Source organism: Lissotriton vulgaris, unplaced genomic scaffold, assembly GCF_964263255.1.
Source record: "Lissotriton vulgaris unplaced genomic scaffold, aLisVul1.2 SCAFFOLD_1207, whole genome shotgun sequence".
NCBI lineage: Eukaryota > Metazoa > Chordata > Amphibia > Caudata > Salamandridae > Lissotriton > Lissotriton vulgaris.
In genome coordinates, this window is record NW_028243675.1 from 508,786 (window position 1) to 520,665 (window position 11,880).

The 11,880-nt window shown below is 43.2% G+C and overlaps 1 protein-coding gene across 1 annotated transcript in view; it reads right to left on the reverse strand.

The window, feature by feature from the left end:
* Window positions 1-11,227, reverse strand: part of TSPAN2 (tetraspanin 2) — a 118,941-nt gene extending 107,714 nt beyond the window's left edge. The window contains exon 1 of the mRNA XM_086948665.1: window positions 11,128-11,227. Coding sequence (XP_086804791.1) covers window positions 11,128-11,193 — 66 coding nt within the window. The 5' untranslated portion in view covers window positions 11,194-11,227. The remainder of the gene's footprint in view (window positions 1-11,127) is intronic.
* Between the last annotated feature and the right edge of the window lie 653 nt (window positions 11,228-11,880).

An 11,880-nucleotide genomic window follows, 5' to 3' on the forward strand; every position in this document is an offset into this window, starting at 1 on the left:
GTTTGGGGGTACTTTTGCAGGTGGCCAATTCATCGTAATCGAAAATGGCGCAACAGAAAACTACCTCGGTGATGAGGTCAATAATGAGTCCACTTTTAACATTCACCTTTTAAGATCCAAGGTCCCGTTAAACTGAGAATAGGCAGGCATCTTGACTTTTAAATGCTTTCTAGTCATGCAGTCAGTGTCCAAATGCACTAAAGCTGATTTCTGGGGAGGATCCATGCTATGTACTCACTGGAGAACAGAACAGAAAGATCTGAGAATGACCCTGGGTAAGGCAGCCAGGTGGAGACAAAGCAAGATCAGTACGAAGGACTGAAGTAGAAAGGGTGAAGCCACAAATAATAGTTTATATCACCGGTACCACAAAGCTTGCAAATTAGAAGGAAACTGCAAACTTCCTTAATAGTTTTGCATGAAGGCCTGTCTACAGTAACCCCTCATTTAATAACTCAGACAAGGATTGTGGAGTGTTCTGTAGTGTTGTGCTGAACAGGTTTGGGCAATTCAAAGCATGATTTGTAAGAAACCAAAGACAATTTCAATGTTTATATACAGACGCAGTGGCGGCTCCTCTATGGGGGCATTTGGGCACTGCCCCCCTCCTTTCTCGCTGTGCGAGAAGGCAGATACAAATGGTAGTTATTACCGTAATACCTACCATTTGTTTCTGCCTTCTCGCACAGCGAGAAAGCTCCTGGATGGGGGTGGGCGGTGTTTCTCGATGGCAGGGGGGAGTGGCCTGCACACAGTTGTGCATACGGACTGTTTGGGCAGCCTGAGGCCGCCCAAACAGACAGTATTAACAAGAGTGGGCAAGCCACTCACCCTGCCCTAGAGTAACACCGCCCGTTCTCCCATGCAGCATACAGAGAGAAAATGACGCGGCTGGGGCAGCCGGCCGCACCAATCAACAACGCCATGGTGGAGGGGAGGGAGGCTGCCTGCAGCCTTCCTCATGACGAGCCCAGAGGAATTCAAAATCCAGGACGGCGGGAGGCGGGAGGCGGGAGTCTCGGCACTTATCTAAAAGCAGGACGTAAATTTTACCTTTATTTTATTTTTCCCTTAAACCCCTCCCGCCTACCCCCCCCCCCCGCCACTCGGCGGCACGACAAACCCATTTGCAAACCCCCACCCGCCCGTAATGCCTGCCGCCGTGACTGGTTGTGGTTGTAATACATTAATAAACAGAACAGTACCGTTACCGTACCGTACTTTATCAACATGTGGGGCTGCTATACCTTAGTTAGACAGACTGCTCCGATGCGTCTCAAAGGTATGCTGTTGCTGTTAATAGTATTTTTTTCTCACACTTTATGGAGTTTTGTTAAGCCCGGTGTGATCAATTGGTCAGCAAGATTCTGGGTTGAAAAAAAAGAGAGATTGTTTATTGATGATTCCTCTCTTCCAGTTGGCGCTTTGTGTGATCTTCGGCAAGTGACAGTCTTTCCATAAGTAATGATGCATGGGAACAGGTCCGTTTTTCAAGGATCCTATACAGAGGCATATTGTGTTGCCTGCCGGCAGCTAATTGCACACAGAGGCGGCGCGGACCCGGTTAGTAGTTGTTTACTTGTTTAATTGTATTCTTCCCTGCGTGCTCCCCCCCCGCGAGTATTGGGAGCAGGATCCGTGACTGCATTATGATGGTCCACTTCACACTTGTAGGCCCAGCGGAGGCGGTAGAAGTGACCCTCTTGTAGGTGTTCAGGGTAACACCAGTGGAGGTGACGTTGTGAAGGGTCACCAGCTTATCTCCCGAACACCACAGCGGAGGGTGGTCTAGCACGAGTGTGGTTCCCATCACTGGCTGAAGAGACAGAATCACACTCACGCTCCAGTCCCCTGCCTGGATAGGTGCCAGGTCCAGGCTAATAACACAAATAAAATAGGATGGAATGAAAGTAATGCTGATCGAATCCGCTCTTTCTTATTGCATCCTGAGTGAGCGGCCTTGGTCCTATATTTTTTTGCTGCACGTTTGCCTTTGACTTAGTGACGTCTTTTCAAGAATGCAGGAGGATTCGTAAAGATTATGGTATTATTCACTGAAGAACAGCTTTGCCCGGGGGCACCTTTAATTGTAAAACGCTATCACCGGCTGTATATTTTTGTTTTGTCGAATGAAACAGCCCTGAGCTACCAAGGCAAGATGTTTCCAATATTTAAAGTGTTTGATCGTTCCGACATCGGTTATTTACGTGGTTGTGTTTGCCTGCACATTAATGTTGTTTTCCAATCATTTCAATTCACTAGTTTCGAGATAGTGAGGTCCTGAGACCAATAATGGAAAGGTCACTATAAATGCCATACTCAGGCTTTTCTGCTCCCCGCAGTTGCACATTTGTATTGCTTTTCCTGGGGGAAAAATTGAGTTTTATTTTGTGTGTTTGTTTTTTGTTTATTTTGAATTTTTCAAAAGGAATTAAATCTTTCACTTGTTTTCTCCTCTAACTTCGTAGATCCGTATGAAGGTGTGGAATTAGAGAGAGAGTGAGAAAGACATTGGGAGAGAAAATAAGACAGAAGGTCACAGCCAGAATGATAGAGAAAAATAGAGGCAGGCAGAAACAGTGTGAGAGAGTGTTGGGGAGTAATGTAAAAGTGAGTGTGGCCGGAGAGGCCCCGGCCATTAGGGGAATGCTAGGCAGAGAGAAGTGAAAATGCATCAAACTTTAAATGGATGCACTTGATCTGATATTTCTTCTCGCACCAGAAAGCAAAGTAAAAAAATGGCTTTCTTTGCTCAAATGCTGTGTCACAAGGTAAGCAAGTACAGTCGGTGATGCTAACAAGCGTAGGTGGTCCTGTCATTCTAAGTTTCTAAGTTACAGTAGTGGAAATTCATCACTAAGTCTTGGGGGTTCCTCTAAAGTTTATACCGAACAGCCTGCCCACCTGTGGCTCTGTACTGGACTTGTCTTTGGGAAGGATCTTTATTAAAGTAATAACTGCACTTTCACCATTGCTGTATTAACCTTCCTGCTTTCTCAAATTTGCTTCAAAATGCACCATTTGTCCACTCTTTTTTCAAACCCCCCCCCCCGCCATAGGTTGTTCCGGCTCGCTCGCTTGCTGGGGTGGCGTATGAAAATAATTTTACGCCTCACCACTTTCAAATGTCACCAGCCACCACTTTACAGATGGCTTTGAGAGACTGGATCTCCAATGAGCGCCTTCATTATACATGCATCATTCAGTCAAAGGAAGTTTAGGATACATCTAGGACGCCGAAGAATGGAAAGCTGCAAGCTTGTGCTTTTATATTTCACTATGCGTTCATCGAGACTTCATTGCAAATACGCAATACCAGTGAATAAACTATGGAATGGCGTCATTCGTATATAAACAGTTTAGTAAATAGTGACATGTTCAAAAGGTGAATCATAGCAATCTGTAAGGTTAACCACATGAAATACAATCTAACGTTATTTTCTAATATAATCTAATTCTAAGTTAAGGACAAAAGAAGAGTCAATGTTCACAAACGTTCAACCACAATCTAAACCAGATTCAATTAACATTCCTTGCAAGATAATTTTACTTTATAAGTAGTTAAGGGGAGGGATTGTGTTTTTTTACATGCTTGTTAGCCTCATTTCCTGCAGGATGTGTGGAGTTGTTTTTTTCACTCCTAGTTTGTTTCCCTCTACTCCCATTCCTAATTCTATTTCAGATTCTCCTGGGGAGAATGTGGGTGTGTTCAACTCCCGTGATGCCTTTGGAATCAGGACAGGAGAGTTGAGTGATCCACACAGATCTTTTCGCAATCAAATGGAATGGATCTGAAATCCTTAAAGGTGGTGAATAATGCAAACATTTTTCCATATATCAAGAATATGATCGAAAAGTCCTTTTGAGCCTCAGAGGGAGAAATTTTCAAAGGAAAGAAGTCCTCCTCCCCCCAAAATAGTACTACTACGACCCGGTGCAATCTATTTAATACTTTTGAAATTCATAAACATGCTCACCAGTGTGCATGGAAAACTGGGCTAGGCACAAGTTTCCAGGCACACTACTAGGAATTCCATATGGCATTTTCCTATGTGTCTAATATGTAGATCTACACAGTTTAAGCATTGGAAATATTGAGACCTATGCAGAAATACATATTTTTCCTTTCTTGTTGTTCTCCACGGAGAAAACATGTTGACTTGGAGAAAGCCCTTCCTCTCCATCTCCCCCAAGTTTGAAGACAATCTGTTCCTCTCTCTAATCTAGAAAGGGCATTAGTCCATCTGCTGGAGTAAATCTAAGACTATTTCCAGGGTGAAAAGGGCCAGAGTGAAGTTTGTGGAAGCCCACAAATATACATGTTTGGACTACACCCTTTTCAGCCCACTTCCTGCTGCTTGTACGGGCAATACTATAGCCTTATAGCTGCTGGGGCTATACTGGTTGTTATGGTTGTTAAACGCCCTGAATTCGAATAAGAGACCCAAGTCGCAGGTGAGGGCCTAAACAAAGTGAAGGTGCCTTTAACAACTGGTATAGCCCAAGGCAAAAAGACTTTGAACATTCCACTCACTAAGGGTAGAATGTTCTAAATTACAAAGGGAGAAATATGAAGACAAACATTGGAATGTTGGAGCTCCGGGCTTACACCAGCCATTTTAAGCCAGGTGCTACTCCATTGTATTTAATGGAGCTTTCAACATTTCAATGTTCCAAAACTGCGTATTTTTCTGCAGTTGTAAAACATAGTATTAAAGGTTCAAAATCCTTGCTTTGAATTTCCGAGATCATTTATCCATAAGATGATTCACAACTGCCCACCAGTGGCAAATTAGTTGCATAGTAAAAGTACTATATATCACATGATATCCCATTAGCACCCAATCAGAAAAGCTTGAAATCAACGCCTGGTAAAGGGAATGGGAATTCATTATTTTAGAATCTACACAAATCCTAAGGGGTTTTCAAAAGAATTGGCTCTTTTTACCTGTATACATTTGCACTTTATTTCTTGCCATCGAGAATTTTCAGATCATCTGTGAGAGCTATCATTCACAAAAATAATTTGACAGTTGTTGTTGTATGTTCTACTCAAGTAGCACACATAGAAAATTACATTCTTTGCCCATATGTCACTTTTAAAAGAAAATTGACTGAATTGTGCTCAGGATCAGGAGGACACATTGCAGGGCTATCTATTTCAATGTATCTAATTAATGCATAAGACTGGTAAACCCGAAGATTAAGGATTGACAAGGCCAATAGGTCTGGTGTTTTTAAGGAAAGTGCTTCTTCTCTGGTTGCCACGTTTGTGTGGGTGGTAATGTGGTATGAGTGTGTGGGTGAATGCAAGACTGATGCAATGGTTGGTTGGATGCGTGTGTGAGTAACCGAGAGCATGAATGAAAGCTCAACCAGAATAAGAGGTGGTAAAAGATTGGCAATAAAATGTCAGTGTATCAGAAAGGGAAAAGGTGCAGTAGAATGAGAGAGGATGCAGATTAAGCTGCAGCAAAATGAGATGCAGGTGCACCAACATGTAAAATGCAGGAGTATAGAACGAAGTGCAGCGAAATAAGAGAGGCAGATGCATAGAGAGAAGAGCACCCTTTTACAACGCCTCAGAAACATCGGAATCCAAGGAAAGGCACTGGAATGGATCACCTCGTTCCTCTCCGGAAGAACCCAGAGAGTCCGCCTCCCACCATTCAAGTCCAAGGCCTCCGAAATCATCTGCGGCGTACCACAAGGATCCTCACTCAGTCCCACCCTCTTCAACGTATACATGAGCCCCCTCGCGGCCATCGCCCGCCAACACAACCTCAACATCATCTCTTACGCAGATGACACTCAACTGATCCTATCTCTCACCAAGGACCCCAGCACCGCCAAAACTAACCTTCACGAAGGAATGAAAGAAGTCGCCGAATGGATGAAACAAAGCCGACTGAAACTGAACTCAGACAAAACAGAGGTCCTCATCTTAGGTAATTCCCCCTCTGCATGGGACAACTCCTGGTGGCCAGAAGCCCTCGGAAATGCACCCACCCCGACAGACCACGCACGGAACCTTGGCGTCATCCTGGATTCTTCACTCTCAATGAGCAGACAAGTCAGCGCCGTATCGTCTTCCTGCTTTAACATTCTTCGCATGCTCAGAAAAACATTTCGCTGGATCCCCACCGAAACAAGGAAAACAGTCACCCATGCTCTGGTCACGAGCCGACTGGACTACGGAAACACCCTCTACGCAGGTACCACCGCTAAACTCCAGAATAAACTACAACGAATCCAAAACGCCTCAGCCAGGCTCATATTAGACATCCCACGCAACGAACACATCTCTGGTCACCTTAAAGATCTCCACTGGCTACCCGTCAATAAGAGGATTACTTTCCGACTGCTCACCCACGCACACAAATCACTCTACGACATCGGACCAGACTGCCTCAACTCTCGACTGTCCTTCTACACCCCCTCCCGCCAACTCCGCTCTTCCAGCCAAGCCTTCGCCACTGTACCTCGCATCAACAAGACCACCATGGGAGGCAGATCCTTCTCTTACCTGGCTGCCAAAACCTGGAACTCACTCCCCGCTTATCTTCGCCTCACCCAGAATCACCTAGCGTTCAGAAAGCAGCTTAAAACGTGGATATTTGACAAATAATCATCCCCCCTTCCTAAGCGCCTTGAAACCCTCTGGGTATGTAGTGCGCTATATAAATTTTATGACTTGACTTGACTTGACTTGTAGCAGAATGAAAGGTGAGGAGCATAAAGAGACATACAGCAAAATGGAAGATGCCGCTGCATAAGGAAAAGAAATGCAGGTGCAGCAGAATAGTAAGAAGTGCAACAGACTGTCAGGAGTAACAGAACAAGAAGTACAACAGAATGAGATGCATCAGAGTAAAAAGTGCAGCACAATGAGAGGTGCATAAGAATGGCTAAAGGTGCATCAGAAGGGCATGCAGGTGCAGGGAGTAAGAGGTGCAGGGATAACAGATTAGTGAGAAGTGCAGCAGAATAAGATGTGAGATAGAAAACCAAAAGGTGAAACAGTGTCATAAATTGACAGATATAGTAGAATAAGTGTACATGTGCAGCTGTGAGAACTGTGTCATTTTCCTTCTTGAGACATCCCTCATGATCCTGCAGCACTGCTTGGGTGCCACCGGGTGAAGTGTGGTGCCAGGGTTTCTTGTCTATGTGTCTTCCCAGCTATCCCTTTGGCTCATCTGTACCAGGACCTCAGAGATTGCTCTACTGAATGATTCATCCAGGAGCAGTGCTATACTATGGGTGGCTTTTGCTGTGATCATCATTTGTCTCCGATTCAGCAACAACCCTTGGATGCGTAGGAGCTGCAATCTGGTCAGAGTCAGGGTCACAAGACAATAATTAAATCTCCCTATCTTGGATTTCACAGGCAAACGCCTTGCTATCCAGGTAGTTATTTCCTTAGGTAAGATTATGGAAATGATTTCTTTCTTGATCCTTCTCACTGCTTACTCAACAGATTTAAATTCTTCTCTTGCTAGGTGGCTTGTTAGACTGGACAGCTTTAGAGTGGTTTTGTCCCAAACATTTTTCCTGCTTGACACCAATTTTGCTGTATTCTCCTTGTTGGCCTTAGGACTCAGAGCACTTTACCACTGCTAGCCAGTGCTAAAGTGCATGTGCTTCTGCCCTAAACATGGTTTGATGCGCTTATCCACAACTGGCATATTTAATTTATCTGTAAGTACCTAGTAGAGTGCACTACGTATGCCCGGGGTCTTTAAATTAAATGCTGCTATTGGGCTCACAGCACTGATTGTGCCACCAACATAATATGTCTCTGGCCTGCCACTGCCAAGCCGGTTTGTGAGGTGCACACTGCCATGTTGAAGTGGCATCTAAAACCCCTTGCCATGCCTTAAACACCCCTTTTATTACATATATGTCACCCCTGCGGTATGCCCTAGGTAGCCCACAGGTCAGGGTACTGCGTAAATACATGGTAGGACATGTACTTTTAGGTTTTGCATATCCTGGTAATGAAAAACACCCAAATTAGTTTTTCACTACAGTGAGGCCTACCCCTCTCATAGGTTAACATTGGGAATTCCTTATTACACTGATGAGCTGCAATTCCTGGTTGAGAATGAGTTGTTCTTTTGTGTTTAATATTCTTGAAATGGTAAAGATAAATCCTCTTTGCTGGCAAAGTTGAATTCATTATTACCATTTTAGAAATCCCACTTTTAGAAAGATTGCATTTCTCTGCTTTATCTCTGTATGCCTGCAGCCTGTCTCCAATACACGTCTTGGGTGGGCGGCAGCTGGACTTTGTGCATTTACTCTAAACAGCTACATGCAATGGAAGGTTAGATGTGACCCAGTAGCCATCCATATTATGATGTGCCATCCTGGGCAGGATGGGAGGAAGGAGCTGACACTTACACCAGAATAGACAGTGTCCTTTCTCCAAACACAGGGCTGCATACCCCCCACCCAGTATTGAGTCTGGAGCCAGAGCTGAGAGGGGGGACCTCTATGCACTTCAAAGCCCCTCTTTGAAGTCATCTCCACTTCAAAGGCACAACTGGGTATATGTATTGGGTCCCTGACCCCACCAAATCAGACACTACTGGATCTGTAAAGAACTCTGCCAGAAGAAAGGACTGGGGTGATGCTACAAGGACTGCAAAAACTACTGGGCAGCTGCTCTGGAAGAACTGCTTTTCTGCCTTGCTGCCTTGCTTCCTGATACCCTCTGCTCTTCTGAGGTAGAACTGGACTAACTTACTTGAACCCAGACTTGTCTCCAAGGGCATGCTGGCTTGCTTCCTGTTTTAAGACTCAGGGATATCAAAGTCTTACCCCTGCTCCTGTGCCTGGTCCTTTGAAAGTGGATCCAGGTGCGTACTCCAGTAGAACCAATGCATCCTTTGCTGCGTGAGCAGAATCAATGCATCGCCGCTGTTGTGGGAACAGAAACAGTGCATCACATTTGGAGCCAGCGCATCGCAATCAGTACTGACGCACCGGAACCACCGCCTTGCAGCCACTGCAGAGAGATGACTGTGTGGAGAAACCCGGCGCATTGGCTTCAGAACCAATGCATCTCAGAACTAGTGCTTTGTCTTTGGAACTGGCGTATCATCATTGTTGCGTGGGGAAAACTGATGCGACACTTCAACTGTGGGATTGACACTGACGCATCGCTCGGCTGCACTCCGCATCTCGCTCTTGAGACCAGGATCAAGGTACGTTTGTTCAACAGGTCTTGCTTGGCTTCTGTATTCGGTCCGTGCTCCATCGTGGTCGACCTAAACTCTTGGCCTTTCTTCTAAGCGCTATATTTGCTTTTATTCTTAAAAAAATTTAATCTTGACTTCTACTTAGTGGAGTTTTGTAATTTTGGTCCTCTTTTATATATAAAATCAAGCTCTATTTTTCTAACCTGGTGTGGAGTCCTTTTGTGGTGTTTTCACTGTTTTACTGTTTGAAGTGTTGCACAAAGACTTTACACATTGCCTGTTAAATTAAGCCACACTGCTCTGTGCCAAGCTAACAAAGGGTGAGCATAGGCTAGTTTTATGTGTGCATCTGACTTACCCTGAATAGGATTGTGGTTCCTGCTGGGACAGGGTGCATACATATGCCAACCAGAGACCAAAATTTCTAACATGGACGAAACATAGATGTAGTATCAAACAACCTGGTTACTCTGCACTGGCTTCCACATTAAAACAAACTATGCTCAACACTACATGTTTATCCCATTGGGTGATTGTTCGGAGGGGCCCATCTACCTTCAGAAAATGCTTGCATTTAATACTTCTTGGACCATCTTCTCTCATCTTCCCTAGCACTAACGAATATTACTTTGATACGGAGGACCCATCTTGGCAGTCACTCTTCCTCTCTCCCAGCAGGTACATAATGGACTAAGCCGCTTAAACAGAGAAGTCTAAAAGCCTGTTTTTCACATGCAGTAATACAAATCACAATCATATCTTCTTCCTCTTACTGTATGATATAAGGGATAAAGTACCCCCTCCCATATATATTAAGGATATTTCAAGTCACAAGGAGTTCCATACCATATAGAGAATTGAGACGGAAGGCCAAGTTCCTTTATAAGGTTATGGAACTCCTAGATGACTTGCAATATCCTTATTGTACATGGCAGGGGATACTTTATCCTACATAATACATTGTCACACTATCACCTTATCACCTTTCCCACAAACCACTTAAAACTATGGTGCATATCTCTTTCATATGAAAGAGCTAGCACACTTGCATGCATGAAGAATAAAAATAAGACCTCTAGTGCAAAATTAAACATATCATATTTGCTGCAATAGGATTTTAGAAACAGTTCAACACAAGTGAGTTTTTGAGAAAAAAAAACAGCTGCAGTAGTTCAGAATGTGTAGAAACATGCAGAAAGATTGTAACTTTTCTATAATTATCTAAGGAATGCAAAGAATAATGATCTTCTTTCTTCTAGTCACTTTAAACTAGAAAAATAGAGCAGAAGAAAGAAAAGCAACATTTAATTTTGGTTGCTTTAAATAGCTGCTTCAATTATGTTCTGTGAACCTGACCTAATGTTCACATCAGCTGCTGGCATTGAGAGCCGGCCTTGTGAAGTCAATACTCAACTGTAATAACTTATTACAGTAGAATCTTGATGTCTCTGGTGCGTCATAAATTGCAGATTATAAAGAAATTAGAGACAGGTGTTTATACAGGGATTGCAGAATCTCATGTATTATAAATTAAGATTTTAGCGTGTGCTAAATTACTTATGAAACATTTATGCACAAACATCAGTATTCAAATTGCCCCATCTATATCACACGAATGATATGATGAGCAGCCATTTTTCTAATGAACACAGATTGTTTCCTATGGGTACATGCAAATATTTTCCTTTGCAGAGGATATTATGACAGATCTAGGAAAAATGTAAGAGTTCTCTTTGAGATGCACCGCCAAAACTTATGCAACATTCCTAAAACATCAGTGACCTTAATTTTGTTCTCAGACATTGCAATGTAAGTGATTTTACCGCTAATCTATGCCTCCAGGCCATACAGCAGTAAACACCATATGAGTAAAATATGTTTACATGGTAAGATACATGCAAATGCAGAAACGTGTACTTACAGATCCCAGCAAGCACTGGGACTCGCGTACTGCTCCACAGCACCCAAAAAATCCAACCAGCATCATCAGGACACCAGCTCCGATCAGGACATACAGCCCTGTGAAGTGATGACAAAACACTGTTACAATTGCTAAACACCTCTTACCATTCAAAGCCATGCCTATGGCAAAAAGTCATTAGAAAGGTGTAGAGAGAGAAGTCACATCATCTGTCCCTCAGAAAGTCAGCTTCCTCCCATACATCAACATGATATTTCTTTGGGACAGTGGGGAGTAGGCACAGATATTTTGGATATGTCCATTTAGTTTCTTTTGTTCCCTGCCCATGGGGGTACATTCAAAATGTCTCCATGTTCCAAGCAACAGATATATAATTCAGATAATTGATTCGAATAGAACATTTTGAATTATGCTGATCATAATTAACGTTGATGGGCGTCATTTGTTCCTTTTAACTGAAATAAAGAATTCTCAACTGGACTGTGACTCATTTTTCACAAGGATTTATTAGAGCGTTTTAGAACAAAACGGCCACTTAGACATACAAGTTGTGGGTCAGTATAGACATTGATGTAGAAAATTTAGAGGCATACAATTTCAAAGCAGCTTTATATTACATCCATTGTCGACGATTTCGTTTAAAAATGCTTAAATCATATGGCGATTTTAGAAAGAAAAAACTAAATTGTATATACATGAATGTATGGTGGGCTTTTGATTTTCATAAATGTAAACAAAAACTTAAATAAGTAT